The sequence below is a fragment of the Pristis pectinata genome, chromosome 14 (assembly GCF_009764475.1).
Source record: "Pristis pectinata isolate sPriPec2 chromosome 14, sPriPec2.1.pri, whole genome shotgun sequence".
Lineage (NCBI taxonomy): Eukaryota > Metazoa > Chordata > Chondrichthyes > Rhinopristiformes > Pristidae > Pristis > Pristis pectinata.
In genome coordinates, this window is record NC_067418.1 from 13,694,253 (window position 1) to 13,714,231 (window position 19,979).

Genomic DNA, 19,979 nt, shown 5'->3' on the forward strand with positions numbered 1-19,979 from the left:
TAACCCAAGAAACTAAACTCGAAGTGTGTGTGTGGCAAATTCCCAAACTCCAAGTCCAGGAATAGTTCTCAAAGTTCAGTTCAGCAAGCCATAAGGTGAAACGTGAGCAAAGGCTTCTTCAAAACCACCATTGACTGAAGAGAAGATGTAAAGAGGAAATAGAGAGAAATTACGAAATCCAAATGTTCCACGATGGAATCCATACGACACCTCAGTCACTGATGATCTTCACTGTTCTGCAGTATCTGCCACCCTGAAGGCATTCGAGACATGGCCATCCACACAAATACCTGTTTCCTTCTACAGGTTAACGACAAAGTGGACTGCACTAGATTATTCCAAAAATCCATACGTGGATTGTAGTGACAGACACAGTTATTGTTTTTCATCCATCGATACCGAGACCAGCAGGCTGGTGTCTCTCTCCTTCTCTTTCTTCGCTGACTCTGACTGAACCAAAACGTCAGCACGTCCTTATCTCCTGTTGTTGTCGTAATCACGCCACACACACACACACACACACACACACACACACACACACACACACACACACACACACACTACTGTACTATGTCTTAAAGGGACATTCACCAAATAGTAACCTAATCTGTAACAACTGGAGGAATTCAGTTGGTGGTGCATAACATTTTGGCTACTGCTTTTGGACAGTTTTACCAGGAGGATAAAGGATGTTAACAAATGATCGGCAAACAAATTTGCAGATGCTCACTCCTCAAGTAGAACACAGAAGGATGTCACTGAAGCACCGTAATGGGAGTAAAACATTTTTTTAAAAGGGCAAACTTTGGCTTGTATTTATTCTAGAGGCAAACAGTCGCTTTAAGCAAGCTGCCTGTAAATTTTTCAAATAGAGAGGTTGGGTATGGAATTACAGTGCATGGATTTTGTCAGGTAAAGGCACAGCCACAAGTGATGGAGCAACAAAATCAGAAATGCACAAGAGGCTGAATTAAGAAGAAGATATGGCTAAATTACCTTTGGATGTCATTCTACCATTCTCTTAGATATTTGCTCAAAATCAATTCTCTCCAATTTTGAAACCTATGCTGCAAGTATTATAGTTTACATTATAGATGCTGCTTGACCTGGCGTTCTGTTTTTGTTCCAGATTCCAGCATCTGCAATCTCTTTAATGTTCTTTACAGTTTGCATTTATCAGATCCTGCCTTAGTTTGTCCTCCATCCATCTGAATTGTACCACTTATTTTTGATGATCAGTATGAGTAACTTATAGCTGATATTTTCTTAACATTTCTTTAATCCAGCAAGATTATGTGGAGAGGGTTGAGAGCTTCAAGTTTCTAGGTGTGAACATCACCAATAGCTTGTCCTGGTCCAACCATGTAGATGCTACGGCCAAGAATGTACACCAGTGCCTCTACTTCCTTAGAAGGCTAAGGAAATTCGGCATGTCCCTGTTGACCCTCACCAACTTTTATAGATGCACCATAGAAAGCATCCTATCCAAATGCATCACGGCTTGGTATGCCAACTTCTCTGCCCAAGATCACAAGAAGTTGCAGAGAGTTGTGGACACAGCTCAATCCATTACAAAAACCAGCCTCCCCTCCATGGACTCTGTCTACACTTCTCACTGCCTCGGGAAAACAGCCCACCCCAGACGTTCTCTCTTCTCCCTCTCTTCCATCAGGCAGAAAATACAAAAGCTTGAAAACACACACCACCAGGCTCAAGGACAGCTTCTATCCTGCTGTTATAAGACTCTTGAACAGACCTCTTGTACGATGAAGATGAACTCTAGATCTCACAATCTACCTCGTCATGGCCCTTGCACCATATCATCTCCCTGCACTGCACTTTCTCTGTAACTGTTGCACTATATTCCGCATTCTGTATTGCTTTTCCCTTTGTACTATGTTTTGAAATGATCTGTATGGATGGCATGCAAAACAAAGTGTATGTTGGTACAGGTGACAATAATAAACAAATTACCAAATTACGGTTAGTTCTGTTTCTGAACACGTCCATATTTGCAATTGAAAATGCCAGACAAAAGTATTCCTGTTCACTTAAGTGAAAGAAAAGCACATTATTATTTGTGTTGGTCAGTTACAGAAGAACTGTTGGGATGAAATGTTTTTCTTGCAGGCTTGGTCTGACTAATAATTTTTTGTTTCCTTTCTCTTTTGGCTGGTTAACCTTGTTGCAGTTCATGGGTCATCTCTATCTCTGGTCTCCAGCACATCTTCCATTTATTCAACGGTAAGTAGTGCCTGTTCAATCATATCTTTCCCCCTGCTTATTCAGAGTTTGATAAGTAAAGATGTTTAATATAAATACAGTTGCTTAGAAGTTCACCCCAGTTACATTACTTATGTTGTATAATAGACATAGAGTACTCCTGCCTTAAAAAATTTAGCTTTATTGAATTCAATGTAGTGATTTTGGAGTGAGAGCATAACCTGCTGAATCTAGTATTTCGTGTGTTTAACATCATTGACATGATGAAACTCGAGGTAATAATCTTTGTGCTTTATAGACGTGCAAGTAATATTTTGATACTTTATATTTTTCCAAATCATAATGCATTCAAATTTTAAATTGTACTTGCAAGTATGGATTTAAATTGGTGATAGGCCAACTTTCTTCATTGTACACACCCTGCCATTAAACTGGAGGTAGAAACAAAAATTAAGCAAAAATAAGGTATCATTATAACTCAAATTCAGAAATACGCTTTTCAGCTTGAAGTCAGCTTGAATTCAGAAAGCTACATTTTGTTTCTTAATTATTTCCAGTAATAAATTATTGGCTTACTATGTTATGCAAGATGCATATATTATTAAGAGAGACTAGGGGCAATGTTTCTGGAAAAGCAACTTCAGTTTCAAGCTCAACAATCAAGGAGTGATTATCTTTCAAAAACTGGTATTTAAAATGCTTTTGATAAGAATTAAGCTGCTGTATTCAATCATTTTAAAATCAGTAATGGTGCACTGTAAGAGCTAAAAATTTGCCAGAATCTGGAGAACAGGGAGCTTTTCTGTGCTTTTGTTCATGATTCTTCAGCAGTTGTTTTGGAAAAATAGGTTGTTACGTCATTAGCTTACACCAGCAGCAATTAATTTTGCTTTGCGCATGCAAGCATAAGAACTCATGACTACACCCATAATGTCACTTTACCTGTTAGTTATGTGTGGGCTGTTGTATATATTTAACTCGCTTGCGCCAAATTCCTTCCATCCAGTAAGAAGGCAATGCTCTCAGGTGTTAAGTAATATGATAGTTTGGGTGGTGTCTGCTGTGTTTGTCCTTCAGAACAGTTCTTACTGCATTAGTGACAGTTTGTAATCAAGCAGGTCCAGTATGATGACAGCATTCACACCCACCAGGGCTCCCGGAGCCGGGGAACTGATGGTAGGTAATGGTTGACATGCAGTGTTTATATTCAGGGTAGAAGGTGACGTTTCTGTGACTGTATGTGTTCTTTCAAAGGAGTTTTATTTACATTTTATGTTTTAAGTAATTCATGGGATGAAGGAGTTGTCTGAGGAAAGAATGAGTAAATTGGGCCTATATTGGAGTTTACAAGAATGAGACAGGTGATAGTATTGAAACATAAGGTTCTGAGAGGGCTTGGCAGGTTAAATGTTGTGAGGATGTTTTCTCTCGCAGGTCTGGAATCTAGAATTAGGTGGGATAATGTTAAGATGAAGTGTCACCCATTTAAGATAAGGAGGAATTTCTTCTCCGGGAATTGTGAATCTTTGGAATTCGCAACCTCGAGCTGTGGAGGCTGTCAATAAGTATACTCAGGGTTCAGGCAGAGAGATATTTTGACTTAGTTATGAGTTATGGGGGTCAGGCGTAGAAGTGGAATAGAGACCAACAGTTGAATCTGAAGTGAGCTGATGCAATAATTGGCTGGGCAAATTTCTTCTTATAAGAGACAGAGGAGACTGCAGATTTTAGAATATTGAGCAAAAAAACATACTACTGGGGGGACTCAGCAGGTCAAGCAGCATCTGTGGAGGGAAAGTCTTGATGCAGGGTCTTAATCCAAAACATTGACTGTTCCTTTCCCTCCACAAATGCTGCTTGACTCGCTGAGTTCCTCTAGCAGTTTGTTTTTTTGCTTCTTTTTATAAGAGATTGTGATGTAGAAATCCCAGCAGGTGGTACAATGTATTGTGCTATACAATTTTATGAAAAATCCAATAGTTGAGTGGGATTAGGTACTTTTTACACTTGTGGTGCATCTGCAGACTGTTGCTCTGGATTCTGCGTGCATACGGCAGGCTTTCGCATGTTGCAACAACCATTTCAGCATTAATTGCACAAAAGGTTTTGTGCAGATGAGACCTATCAATGGCCCCAGCTTCACACACCATAGTAAGTGCCAACTACAGGGTTGAGGCATGCTTTACCTTCGCACCTTAGGCCTCACACAGAATAGACTGTCGTTACAGAGTTGCTTTGTACTTAACAGACAAAGGACCCCTGCATAACGAGGCTTTAATAAGTCTTGTACGGCACAGTGTAAGTTCTTGTTCTGTTTGTTGGAATTAATTTCTTTGTAGATGTTGCATCTTATTCACACCTTACAATAGTTTAGTTAATAAAACAGTAAAGTTCAACCATATTAAATATATAGAGCAATAATTATAATAATTGCGACTGCAATTTGTTTTACTAAGAATTGTTTATTATTTATATATATTATGTCTTGACCAAGGAAAATTCACAGATGAGTGGAATGCCTTTTGGAAGTAGACTAATTAGCTGGTCCATTTTGAACATGAGCAATCATGATTAATATGCTGTTAAGTTGTTATTGTCTGAAAAATGATACCTATTTCTATTCTCTTTTGAAATAAATGTATTAATATTGCCAAGTGCTTGAAGGAACTTTGGGTGATATATGGAAAAATAATCTGCTCAGGGTGTGTGCAGGTTTTGTAATAGTTGTTGATACCTGAACTGGATAATGAGTATAATAATTGTGAACTGTGTTATTGTCTGGTACAATGATACATTGGGCATTTACATCACAGTTTGTCTTAATGTCTTATTCATAAAGGTCCTTCATTCAATCTTTAGGAGTAGAACTAGGTTTACTGCAAAGCAAACAATCCCTATTTCTGCCAGAATTCTGTGAGAAGTTACCTAGAAGTTGTTGACTTGGCTGGGTTTGAGCTATAGTCTTACCACTGTTGCTAATCTAAAGGAATCACTTGATAATTTGATAAACCTTCCTGTGGCAATGAAGCAAAAAAGAGCAAGGGAGCATTTTCCCAGTCAATATTCATCCCACAATGAATATTGAGAGATAAACAGATTATCTATCTATTTATACCATTACTGTGTAGAATTTGGTTGTTGCATTTGCCATCACAACAGCAATTAATCTTGATTGTCTCTGACACTTGGGATACCCTGAGGTTGTGTATATATCTATAATGTTTGTTTTTTTCTTATCCTCCAAGAAAAGATGGGTTAGTAAACTTAATAGACAAACATAACCAGCATTCAAAGCAGTTTGATAAATGACCTTGTAACTGGGAGCCAACATTGCCGTACAATCGGTTCAAAGCAGTAATAATGAGTGGCAGCTGCCTCATCAATTGTACTAGTTTTCTACTGATGTTTCTTTTCAAGCTCATCTCATTCCTAAATCCCACCTTGCTTGTCCCATTCTTAAATCCCACTTTCTGCTCTCCTGACTCCCATTGCCATTGAACTACTGAACATCAACTTCCCATCCCCAGGCCCCATGTTGGCTGAGATAGAAGTAGTTTCTTTTCACCAGCTATTGTTCTGTTACCTTTCAAAATTTCTATCATCACTTCCTACTGCAAAATTCCCACCCTCCACTCCTGTCTCCTTGCAAACTCTCATTCCACCATCAATCTCCCTTTCGTCTCCAACATCACTGAAGATGTCCACTCCAAATCTGAGTTCACCATTTCCTCATCTCCATGAATGTTGTCCTTTTGGATTTCGATCCCTGCTGTATTAGTTGTGATATTAACTGAAGTTTTAACACTGTCCTTTGACTGGATTTATTATCCTTCCTTGTCTCCTCAATTTCTAAAAAGGTTTACAATAATCAACTTCCTCCTTCAATGCCTCTTCTCTGTGGTTAAGCTCATATGTACCCAACCAGTCATATGTAGAGCATATCCAAATTGCTATCTGTTCCCAGGGATTTGTTCTGGACTCTCTCCTCTTTGTCTACATGCAACTTCTTTGTGACATCACCTATAGTCAATCTGTTGCTTTCCATATGAATGGTGACAGCAACTAGCTTTACCACACCACCTCCCTGACCACTGCCTGGGTACATTCAGGCTGCTTGTTTATCATCCAGTCTTGGATGGGCCACAGTTTTCTGCAGCCAATCACTGGAAAGGCTGAAGCTAATGTAGTTTATCCTTTCTAATGGTTCCAAGCCATCTCCATCCACGGTCTTGGGCTGAATCTAGCTGTCCACAACACGCTGGCTTATTTGATCCAGAGTTGAATATCTTATCCTATTACTTTCCCATCAGAAAGACCATCTCCTGTTTCTAGTGATATCACCCTCTGCCACTCTATTCTCTGCCTCTCTGCTGTTAAAAATCTTCATCCAATCAACTTCATACGTGATGTTGCCTGTCTTTATATACTTCACTTTCTGCATGCTTTGGAGTTCACAAAATATCGGTGCCTGGACTTAGTCCAGTATCAAGTCCCACACACTGTGACCATGACTTCTTCCAGTCTCATCCAATTATAACTGCCTCCACCCACCACCCCAACCACAACTGTTGTGGCCTTCCAACTCTGGCCAGCTGTCCCTCTGGCTTGCCCCACCTTTGGGAGATAGACTTTCAGTCAAGTAGACCCATCCTCTGTGATTCTTGGTAAAACCCACCTCTTCAGATAAGCTTTTGCTCAGATTGGTAACTGTGACTAATAATTCCTCAATCAGCTCAGCATCCTTTTTCCTTTGATTTCTCAATCTTGGTTATTTTAATTTATGTTTCATAACTATTTAAATATCACAGATTATAAAAACAAAACTTGTTTAAGAATGTAGGAATATAAGAAATAGAATCATGGAATGGCTATGGCACAGAAGGAGGCCATTTGGTGCATCATGTCCTCGCCGGTTCTCTACTGGAGTAGCTCTCTGGTTCCGCCCACCTGCAACTTTCTCTGTAGCTTTGCAATCTTTTCTCCAAATCGTATGTTGCAATTTCCTCTTGAAGGCCACAGTGGAACCTCTCTCCAACACATCTGTAGGCAGTACATTCTAATTTGAACCACATGCTGCACAAAATAAGTTTTTCCTCATGTCACCGTTAATTCTTTTACTCCTGATTTTATATCGGTGACCTCAACCCTTCCACTAAATGCAACAGTCTCCCACTTTCTGCTTTGTCCAGCCCCACATCATTTTATATACTTCTAAGAAAACTCCTCTCTAAATGAAACACTCCCAGCCTCTCCAATCTATGCTTGTAACTGTAGTCCCTCACTCCCGGAGCCATTCTCAGAGATCTTTTCTAGACACTCTCTAATGCCTTCACATCCTTCCTGTAACCCGGTGACTAGAACTGAATGCAGTTAAGACCAGATCGGTATTTTATAAAGATTCAGCATGATTTCCCTGCTCTTCTACTCAATGCCTCTATTGTTAAAGCCCAGAATTGCCTGTACCTCATTAACTGATTTCTCAAGCTTCCCTGCCACTTTCAATGATTTACGTAGGGATACCTCAGGTCCCTCTCTCCTGCACCCCTTTTAGAACAGTATCCTTTATTCCATATTGCCTCTCCTCATTCTCCCTACCAAAATGCATCACTTCACATTACACTGCATTAAACTTCATCTGCCAGCCCTTTAATATTCTGCTGCAATTTATCCCGATCCACTTTTGCAGTTCACAGCGCTGCCAAGTTTCATGTCATCTTGCAAATTTAGAAATTGTGGCTTGTGCCCTCAATTAGTATTAATATAGATCAAAAACAGCAATGGTACCTACAGAGACTTGGAAGAAAATTCTTCATTTAGTTAATACATCTTCAATGTGTGCCAGACACTCGTTGATACAGTTTAAGGAAGTTCACAGGACCCATATGTCCAAAGATAAGTTAGCTCATTTTTATAACCATATAAATCCTATATGTGATAGATGTAAATCGAATGTGGCTTCTTTGACACATATGTTTTGGTCCTGTCCTCTTTTGGAAAAATATTGGAAAGACATTTTTAACATTATTTCAAATGTATTAAAGATTGATTTACAACCTCACCCTATCACTGCAATTTTTGGATTACCAAGGATAGGGTCTGGTCATTTATCTGCTTCCACTAACCGTATGATTGCCTTTGTTACATTAATGGCCAAACGATCCATTTTGCTTAAATGGAAGGATCTAATACCCCCTACTACTTTTCAATGGTTCTCTCAAACTATATCATGTTTAAACTTGGAAAAAATTAGGAGTGGTACTGTTGATCCTTCGCTTAAAGTTGAAGATATTTGGAGTCCATTTATTCAATATTTTCACATGATGTAGATCCCCTTTCAATAAGCCCAGTTTTTTTTCTTTTTTTTTGTTTTTTTTTTGTTTTTTGGAATTTTTCTGTTTAGTTTAGTTGATATTGTTTATAATTTTTCTTATTGATTTGGGTTTTTCTTTTTTTTAAATTTTATATAATAAATCTTTTTCATTCCTTTCTTTTATATTATATTCATTTACTAAGAGATCGTTGGATCAATTTTTTTATATTTTATTGTTCTTTATGATTATTTATGCCATGATTGTTATCCTGATCTCTTTGTATTTACATGTATAAACATTGATGCTGTATATCAATCTGTATTAATTTGAAAACTAATAAAAAGATTGAAAAAGAAAGAAAAACAGCAATGGCCCTAACACCAATACCCGGAGAATGCCAGCCTGTCGAACAACTAGTTAGTACAACCCCCTGCTATCTGTTAGTTAGCTTCGTATCCATGCGATCAATGTCCTTTTTTTTGCCATGTGCGTAAATTGGAGCAAGAGTAAGTTACACAGCCACGAGCCTGCTCTGCCATTCAAGAAGGTCATGGATGATCTGATTTTGATCAGTTCCACTTTCCTGCGTGTTCCCAATAATCCTTCACTCCTCTATAGTCCAAAAATTTATCTTTGCCATGAATATATTCAGTGATCTCTTCGTTAGAGATTTCTAAAAATCCATGACCCTCTGAAAGATGAAAATCTTCCTCGTCTCTGTCTTAAATGGGCAACTCCTTACTCTGAAACAGACCCCTAGTTCTATATTCTATATTAGGAGGAGAAATGTCCTCTCAGGACCTACCCTGTAAAACCACCTCAAAATCTTATATTTTCATATTATTAGTGGAATAGAAATTTTAAACAATATATGAAATAGCTCATGGGTTCGCTTGAAGAGAATGTAATAAGACTGATGAGGAACAACAGTTATGTTCCTAATTAATGGTATTAGTTGCCATCCTTCATGGGACCAGATGAGGTACTTTTTCCACAGTAAATGAACCTGCTTAAAGCTCTGTTGACTGTTTCCAGTGGTGGCCTGGGAAGAGAATATTATCTACAGTTTAATTCTAACCCAAATATACTGCTGTTGCACACAAAACTCCAATGTGCATTCCAAAATTGCACATTATCTTTTTCAAGAGGGCACCCTCCACATTGAGTTCTAAGTTTAATTCCCACATTGTTAGGCATTTACATTCAGTTTGGGTGACTGTAGGCAAATTAACTGATCTGGATGCATCTTCTACATTTGCCTGTGCCTTCAACCATTCCAAATTGGTAACATGTAAGATAATGCATTGAATAAATTTGGTAATGCAAGGAGCAAACTTCATTCAAATCAGCTCATATGAAGCAATTTGACTCGAATGTACTGAAAGTGGAATGCTTTCAAGCAACCAAGGTTATGGGTAGAGATTCTTCCCTCTTGCATCTATTGGAATGAGGCTGATATGCAGTTTTTAAATGCTGAATTTGAATTCTATAATGCCAGCTAATCTGAATTAACAGTTGTAATGCATTTTTTGTGTGCTCTTGGTTGTGCTCCTGAGTGTATCGGCCAAGGGGGAAGAGACAATGACCTTGCAATATCCACTAAACTGGTTAAGAGAGGCCAGTGGAAGGTTTTAAAAAGTCAATGGGATTTCTACTGAACTCAAATGCATGAGCTACATTAGCTTTAGCAGCCTGACATCAGAACTCATTGCCCAAAGGCGATAATTCATTTTGACCGGTTTCTCCTCATCATTCAGCAGGAACACATGACAGCCCAGTTACACTCCTGGGAGCTGAGCTTGAGGAAACATTGCATTTGTCTCCTCTCTTCCATTTGAAAGTTGCCCATAAGTTTCCACGTTGAGAAATTTACTTTGATCACTCAAAGAAAGAATACCTTTGCTACTGGTGTAATTATGTCAAACACTTTAGATTTTGAACAATTATACAGCACGGAAACAAGCCCCTCACCTACTGCATCCATGCCAACCATAAGCACCCATTGACACTAACCCCACAATGCTTGGGGTGAAAGTTGAGCTATTACTTTTTCGCAAAATCAGAAATGAGAACCTATTTTAATAATATAGGGATTTATATAATCTGAAAAATATATATAAAACTCACAATTTTGATGTTTAGAGGTTATACATGATGGGTAGATTCCTGGTAACTCAATGTGTGAAACAACATCATTATCTCTATCAAGCCAAATACAAGGGCGAAGGAAACCCGAGATGCCATTTAGTCATTGTTAAATCAAACCTAGTAAAGGAATAAATTATTGAATTATCTCCATGGTGGTAGCAAAGTCTCTTTTCCAAAATTTAAATGCTGCCTCACTTAATACATACAAATACAATTTTTTTTATATTTACATCTCTTGGAGAATAAAAAGTAACTTTTCTTTTCTTGTTTTATTTTAGCCAGAGGAAAAGTCCCAGTCGGAGGTAAGAGAAATTTAAATATGATTCAGAAATTGATTGTTAAATATTCATTGTCCATGACGCAGAATGAAATTTACAACTGCTTCAAAATGCATGAGCTAATCAGGATCAGTGCACACAATTTGCCGGTTCTTATGCAAATGCTTTCACAAAATAAGGGAGATCAAGAAAACAGAGTGAATGTTTATGTAGATTTTCAAAGAATATTTGCTAAGATATCAGTTGAGAAACATATGGGAAAGGTGCTGTTTGGAACTGAAAGCATTTGGCTATATGAGTAGGGAGAACAAATAGGAAAGATCTGGGTTCAAAGGAAATTTCCTGGAAAGGGGAGAGAAGTTCACGTACAGCATGTTAAGGGAGCTGTTGCTCATTATGCAAATAAATGATCTTGTTTTGATAATTGAGTAAATTGTCACTAAAATTTGTGGAGGGGAGGTGCTCGTGTAAAAGGACCACAGAAAGAAATGTAGGCACGAATGAAGTAAACAGAGCCAGTTGCACGCGTGTGTGTGCGCGCGTGTGTGTGTGCGTGCGCGTGTGTGTGTGCGCGTGTGCGCGCGCGCATCTGCGTCAGTGTGTGTGGGCATGCTGTGGCAATGAAAGCAAAATTTGGTAGATAATGATCAATTTACAGATGACCCCAATCAGGATCAGTTGGAGTATGCCATGATTTCAGGCTGAAACCCACTTCCGTGTCTTTATTTGTATTGGTTTATTATTGTCATTTGTACTGAGGTACAGTGAAAAACTTGTCTTGCATACCGTTCGTACAGGTCAGTTCATTACACAGTGCAGTTCCATTGAGTTAGTACAGAGTGCATTGAGGTAGTACAGGTAAAAGCAGTAACAGTACAGAGTAAAGTGTCACAGCTACAGAGAAAGTGCAGTGCAATAAGGTGAAAGGTCACAACAAGGTAGATCATGAAGCCAGAGTCCACCTCCTAGATGGGCCTTCTGCAAAATACTTCCAGGTTACCCCTTCATTTAATCACCTCGTCGTTGGCAGTAGCTTTAGCTACCATGTCCTAAGCTATGGAATTCCCTCCCTAAGCCTCTCCTCTTCACTTTCCTTCTTTAAAGATGCTCTTTAAGCAACATTAGGTTATTTGCCCTAATTCAACATAACACTCCTGTGAAGTGGTTTGAGATGCTTTTGCAGAGCTAAGTTGTGAAATAAAAGCCTGTTGTTATTATTGTACATTAGATCATAGAACAGTACAGCACAGGAACAGGCCCTTCAGCCCACGATTTCTCTGGCAACCATTAAACTGCACATCTGTCTGTACATGGTCTATATCCCTATACTGTCTACACAATGCTCACCAGGGTCCTGTCATTTACTGTATATTATATATGTAGATATCCCATTGTTGGAAGGGTTTAAAGGTCATGAACAAGTTCTGATTTAGATTCACTGGGATGTTGGCAAGAATGAAAATGATGCATGTGACAAGACACTTACATATTGGGGCTTTTCTTTAACTGAGTTAAGTTTATTTCACCCGAAGTTGACTTGATAAAGACCTTCAGCAACTCGAAGAATTATGACACAAGGAACAGCTACGGATAATAGGATCTTAATTTGAGGGTGTGAATTTAAAATCAGCAGCAGGAGGGAGATGTCAGAGAAAAAAATTCAGAATAGAAAAGAGGATTAGAATCATATTCCTAATTTATTTTAGAGAAAGAATGTTGTTTGAAAAAGAAATATATGGAACCAACAAGATAGTTGATTACACTACATCTCATGTGGCGTAAATGCTGGTTGACGTGGATGGACTAAACATCCTACTTTAGGTGTCACAAAACTGCAGTGTACATCTATTTTAAATATATTGAATTCTCAGTGCAATATCTTAATGCAGGTCACTTAACATAACATCTGAAGTTGGTATGTCTTTGCCAACGAAAAATATTATGTGTTTCAGGATGTGGAGTTAGATAACAGCTCAGCCATGATTTCACTGAACTACATAAATGTCTTCAGTGATTGAATGGCTTACTCCAATGTTCAAGTTTGCAAATTTTTTGCTTTTGGTTTGCAGATCCGCAAACTTCGCCGAGAGCTGGATGTTTCCCAGGAGAAAGTGGCAGCACTGACGACACAGCTGACTGCTAATGTAAGTAAGCATTGTGAGGGACGAATGGGGAAGGGGCAAGTGATTTAATGCAGATTTCATTAAAGATAACACTTGCATTAACTGAACACTTGCTTTTCCTGTTGTACTTTTACACACCAAAGGGAATACTATAACTTAAAACATTAATACTGAGCAGTAATTTTTTCACTCTTTTTGCTTCCTCTCACATTCAAGTTTGAATGCTTATGGTGATTTTGTTGACAGACATTGTTAATTTGTGTGAACTTTTTTTTACTCTTTTTATTGATTGAATAATACATTTTAATCATGCTATAATTTTTACAAAATGATATTCTGATCAAACTTCTAAATATTTCAGAACACAATAAGTAGTTTAAAGCATGCAGAAAATGCTTCTGTAAATAAAGCACCTTCATTCAAGTTGTGACTGTCATCTAATTTGACTTCTTTCAGAAGCCTGTGCTATATAAGTATATGATAAGATTTATTTAAGTGAATAATTTTGTAGAACACTATTACTGGTAGGAATCACAGTCATCTCTTTGACAGGAAGGTGTTATTATATTGTTTGACTCCTTATGCCTATTCCAGTTAAAATTCTCAGTTTTGCATGTTGGCTGTGAGGAAGTGCCTGAGTTACTTGACCTCTTTGCTGATCCTTCTTCTTTTATGAGGAGTCTCTGGCCCTCCTTTTGTCTCCTCCATTGATAGCAACAATAAATCAGAGTTTTGCTTATTTTGTTGATGTACCAGGGTGAAGGGTCATAGCCCATAATGTAGAACACTGACATGGTTGAAAGTAGTAGTTGATGCAACTAAATAAATCACCAACTAATAATTAGCTGACCCTGGTTTGGAGTTTTGTAAAGTCTGTAGATTATTGGAAGAAGACCAGAGTGAAGTTGGCAAATAGTTCCATACTTATAGAGTCATAGAGAGAAACAGCGCAGAAATAGGTCCTGTGGGCCATTGAGTCTGCACTGATCATTGACCATCCATTTTACACTAATCCCACATTAATCCCATACTTTATTCTCCTCTCACTCTCTTCAGTTTCCCCCCAGATTCCACCACACACCTAATCACTAGTGGCAATGTACAGTGGCCAAATACCCTACCAACCTGCATGTCTTTGCAACGTGGGAGCACCCAAAGAAAACCCACACAGTCCCAGGGAGAATGTGCAAGCTCCACACGGACAGCACCCAAAGCCAGGATTGAACCTGTGTCCTTGGTGCTGTGAGACAGCAACTCTATTGGTTGCACCACTGTGCCATTCTGGGCAAAAATTGGCATAATGTAAGGGAGAGCATGATGAGATATTATTTCAGCAACAGAGGGTGGTAAGGCTATGTGGAATAAACTATTCCGTGCATTACACAGCAAAAACACAGGAAAACTAGAAAACAACAGGTCATGCATTGTTATTTTTGCTTAATACCATATCTGCAATCACATCCTGTCCTGTTTTGATATCTGTGATTCAGAATGTAAAACCTCCACCAGATGATATCATAATGTTTTCCAAAACAGTGGTGCTGCTTCAAATGATATTATTCAGGTATTTGTCATCATTTTATTGAACTGATTTACAAGATGTGATTGTCACTGGCAAGGCCATGAAAGCTGAGATAAAATATTGATGAGTTTGTAAATGGATGAGTCTTTGAAATCTATTTGAAAAATTAAGTCTTTGAAATCTATTTGAGTCAGCAACTAAAAACTTGAAATTTTATCTTTGCGTCTTAATCAAATTGGTTATCTGGCCTTTTCTCAAAAAAAAAGCCTATAATGGTTTTTTAAACAGTCTGCAGAGTTTTAAATTTGGGTTGTATAATCATAGGTGTATAATAACCAAAATGATCATGAAAACTGGTAGATAAAAAAATGTTTACAACCTTTGCACTCAAAAGCACCAGCTTCCCATCACCAAAGAATAGGATTCTGCAAATTTGCAGGATTTTCGGTCAAATTTCCATGTTTAACGCGCAAGGTGTTATTATGTTTAAATAAAGCAGATAAAGGAAAGGGAGTAAGTAAGAGAGTAGATCAATAGGGAAGTATGGAGTCATTTTCAGTCAAATGAAAGAAAATAAAAATATGAGACGAACATACAGCAAGCAACCTAAGGTATATGACGGCTTAAAAATTTGATCACCTAACACTGTTCATTTCAGTTGAAAATGGACTTTTCCTGGAGTGAAATGTAATAATAACCTTTTCCAGATCATCACATTCCATGTGTCACTCTGGAAATTGGACTATGTACCTCCCAATGCACGGCATTTGCTGAACTTGCTTCACAGAGTCCAGATCGCCCATTGTTGGACACTTCCAGGACAACTATGTTATACCGTAGTATTTTTTCCACCGAGGTAAACTCTATTGTGTACCTTATCTCCCCCTCTTCCCTGAGTCTCCACCTCTCAATGACTCTTGGACCCTACCCCCAATATCGCAATCTCTCCTGTGCCCTTGAACTCCCTGCTTGAGGATCCAATCACCGTCCCCACACTTTCTCTCCAGGCTCCAAACTCCATCCAGTGGAACCTTTCCCCTCTACACCAGCCTCATTTGGGCCTGCTGTCTACGAGCCACCTCTCACTCTTTGCCCCTCAATCTTACCACCATCCTGCTGTGGTAATTGGTAACCCAATCAAAAGGGACTGCGTAATAGCAATTCACGCCTTGTCTCAATGAAGTTGGTCATTGGTACACTATTCCACAACCTTTTACATGGCATGTTAATTTCTACACCAGCATGCAAAAGACATAAAGAGGGGGAGAATGATTAAAATGAAGAATACATAATTATAAGCAGCTAATGGAGGTTATCTAACAGAATATTGTGTTACTTAATCCTGATGAGTTTCTTGAAATATTGAGGCCAGAAGGGATTTAAGGGGTGATTTGGTAAGTATATAGAACTCTGATGGGATGCAAAATAACGGATAGAAACAGACACGTAATGGAAGGTCTAGATTAATACAGGATTAAATGCAATCTATTTAAGATTAGAGAGCAGTGGGTTATTTTTCATGAGAGTTATGAGGCTGTCAAGTGCATTGCTACAGTTGGTGGTTGAATCAGAGACCATGTCTGAGTAAAGTCTGATGGGTTGTTAAAGGAAACGGGACTAAAGGGATGTGAAACAGAGCAGGCACAAGATCAATGCAAATGCAGGATGCTTGAACCAAGAACCTCTTCCTCCTTGTAATTTCTATGTAAAGATAGACTATGTCTGGCAGATATGGTAAAGGAGTAGAATAAAGTTGATGAAGTGCATATGATAGTCTGACCGGCAGATATGGTAAAGGAGTAGAATAAAGTTGATGAAGTGCATATGATAGTCTGACCGGCAGATATGGTAAAGGAGTAGAATAAAGTTGATGAAGTGCATATGATAGTCTGACCATGTCTTTTATAAATCCACTAAAGATCAGCTCTATAACAGGTATGGACATACAGCTCATGATGGCAAACAATCTATCAATGAATCACACCAGTGTTTAATAACTTATCCTATGCTTCCTTCCTGGCTATGCTTGTTGGCAAATAAAGCTCTTCATTTGACTACTCAAGCTTAACTTGCTCTTTGCATAGATTACATGTAATGAATACATTGGTACAGTTATTGAGTTGAGCTGTTCATTTGTCACTAACATTGCTTATTATTAGCAAACTCAAACATGTTGATGTAACCGGTGCAAATGTCTGAGTAATATGGTCCAAACTGATAATCCTGGATACCCCTCCCCATATTCCATTCAGCTCTAACCATTTATATTGAAATCTCGATGACTGATGATGTCGGTGACCCCCTTCAAGTAAATGGGTCTCCAAGCATGAACTCCAGTAATTCTGCCACTGACCCACTGTAGTTCTTAAACTGTAAAAACACTCCTTTCAACATGTCGAACTACAGTCCTATAACACACAATTAAAGAACTGAAGGTAATGGGATTATGACAGTAACTCAGTAAAAATCGAAAGGTTTGGTAAAAAGAGATCTGGGGAAAAGTGATGTTAGGGTCGATGAACTAATCTGTGATAAAGTGCAATTGCCATCATTTTATAACAACAGTCACTGAAATTGTACTAAATTTATTTCTCTCAGCCCCACATTCGTAAAAATATACTATCCAGATTTAAAATAGGCTTTAAATGGGTATGTTCAAATTAAATCCTTGAAGTATTCGATCACACCAACTTCATGGGTTAATGGTATGGGTTATAGTAAGTCATTGTTCAGCTGACAGCACCTTGGCTAGAGGAGATATTTTGTGTTCTGTCAGCTTTTCTTGGTGTAAATTTTCTGAGAGGGCCAGTTATTTTTGGTTGGGCTTTGTCCTTGACCATTATTACTTTCCAGATTCCGAGTGTATCCTTGGTAAGCATTGGATGATGGATGTGTCAGAGCCCTGCTAGGTTCTAATGAGAGTTGAGGAATGGTTGCACTGATAAATTACATCCAACTTTTGGTGCAGTATTTTCTGTGAGTGATTCAACAAAATGAGGTGCAGTTGTGAAGAAACAAAACCTTCTGTTGGTATCTTGGGACAAACCTTCACTACATTTCTTAAGCAAAATGGAAGATTACTACTTGAATTATAATATAAAAACTTACTTAATAATTTTACTAGCAATTCCCATGTAACTCACTTCTGTTACTGTTTTTATTGAGAATTAGAAAGTGTTAGAAGTTTTGGTCCATATGAATTACTTGTGCTGGGTGCTACATCAACGAGTTTTCAATTTTTTTTGTCTCCCCCAGACATTTGCCAAGCAGTAAAGTTCAAGCTTGGCAATGCACAAGGGCATTGCAGGTATTAAGCATTTGTTTTCTGTTTTCATGTGCACATTAGGTGGCTCTGGCCATCTAAACGAGGAAAACCTCAGGTCCAATGTCCAGAATAAGCTGAATTAGCCAGCACTCGGCTCAATGACATTGTTAATGTCAGAATTCCAAGGAGGAGGAGGAGAAAATAAAATGACTGATGCTTTGGCTGCTATTCACCCTGCTGATGCTGCTTTAGAGCACATCTTGGGGGTGAGATCAGAATTGGCTGCACTTTTGATAGTTGCCATGACCAAATATTTTTGATATCCACCATTCAGACTGACAGGAAACGTGGGCACCAGGCTAAAGCCCTGAAGAGCTGTGTCATCCTTGGAATCATGCCCAAGTATGACTCATCAACTTTTGAAAGTAGAATGTCAAGGGTTGAAAAATCACGAAGGAACTTGGAGAAAAGAGATCTGCTTTGCCAGGATGTTCAATTGTTTCTTTTATTGATGCTATCTGACATGGCAAACTGCATACTTATCTGCACAACAAGATTGATTCAAACCAGTGAAACTGTCTAATATTGTTTTCTTTCCATGAGGCATGTTGGTTTTGCGTTCATTTGTTATTGAAGTCTTGGTGCAAAGTGCTTGCCAGCAGAGCATGCTTGGTACCTAATGTTTAGAGATTTTAGGAGACACTGAGATGAGTGATAACAACTTTTGACTTGGTAACAAGGCAGCATTATAATATCAATGTCTGAATCAAGACAAAATATGTTGATTCATCCCAGAAGAATTGCACCAATATCATTTCCCAGCTATCTTTGGCTGTTTCACCCAATTATTGGGTTCAAAAACAATTTAGTGGTAAGTTTGTTTGGATGACATTTGTATTTTGGATAACTGTGCTTAATAAATTGCATAGAGTGCTATACTTTTTAGCTTTTATTTATTTCTTTGGCAGTCATTAACTGAATGAAGTAATACAAGCCATTCTCATCTCAGAGGTGGCTGTCTTTGCTCTTGGCCTGCAGTCTGTAGTTAACTCACTGAATAATGCATTGACAATTTGCTCACAAGACTGTGTTGTGTTAATTTCAGTGAGATGGGTTTCTATGCCTGAGATTTTCCATATAAACGTTTGATGTCAACTTATATGGTGTCACGATAAGGATGCAAGTGAGGGAGGCATGATTAATTAGTTTGCAGATGGCATGAAAATTGATCGTACTGTTGATAATGAGGCGGGTGGTCTTCAGCTACAGGACAATATTGCTGCGTTGGTTAAGGTGAGGAGAGCAATCGACAGATGGAAGTTAATGCTGATAAATGTCAGGTGATGCATTTTGGGCAGACTAATAAAGCTGAGAGAGGCATAATGAGACTCAGAACCCCAGGAAGTATTAAGGAACAGATGGATCTTGGTGGCATGACCAAGGATCCGTGAAGACAACAGCATAGGTAAGTGTGGTTAAGGAGGCATATACGATACCTGCTTTTATTAGCCTTGACATATACTATGAGAGCAGGGAGGTTACAGTACAATGGAGACACAGGAGACGGCAAATGTTGGAATCTAGAGCAACACACTAAGGAACTCAGCAAGTGAGGCAGCATCTATAGAGGGAAGTAGACAGTCGATATTTTTGGTTGAGACCCTTCATCTGGACTGAGGTAGTGGTACAACTGCATGAAGCAATAATTTGGCCACAACAGGAGTGCTGTGTGCAATTCTGGTCACTACATTCTGGGAAAAGTGTTATTCCACTGGGACGGTGCAGCGGAGATTCATCAGGTTGTTGCCTGGGATGGAGCATTTCAGTTGTGGGAGCCTGGATAAGCTGGGTTTGTTTTCTGTGGTGCAGAGGAGGCTGAGGATAGACCCGATTCAGGCCCTAGTTGTGTAGATAGTGTGAACCTTCTCCTCTTAGCAAAGATCTCTATATTCAGAAGGCATAAGTTTAAGGTAAGAGTTAAGAGATTTAGAGGGGACTTAAGGAAGAAATTTTTCAGAATACGATTTGAAATTTGGAACACCCTGCCTGAGGACGTGGTAGGTGCAGGTACTCATGGAGCACTTATTTAGATGAACTTGAAATGCCATG

At 38.7% G+C, this 19,979-nt stretch overlaps 1 protein-coding gene across 5 annotated transcripts in view; it reads left to right on the top strand.

The window, feature by feature from the left end:
- Positions 1-19,979, top strand: part of nav2a (neuron navigator 2a) — a 755,574-nt gene that overhangs the window by 684,525 nt on the left and 51,070 nt on the right. For all 5 annotated transcript variants that reach the window (XM_052028895.1, XM_052028896.1, XM_052028899.1 and 2 more), the window contains 3 exons: positions 2,192-2,244; positions 10,961-10,984; positions 13,030-13,104. In XM_052028895.1, the coding sequence (XP_051884855.1) occupies positions 2,192-2,244; positions 10,961-10,984; positions 13,030-13,104 (152 nt within the window). The remainder of the gene's footprint in view (positions 1-2,191; positions 2,245-10,960; positions 10,985-13,029; positions 13,105-19,979) is intronic.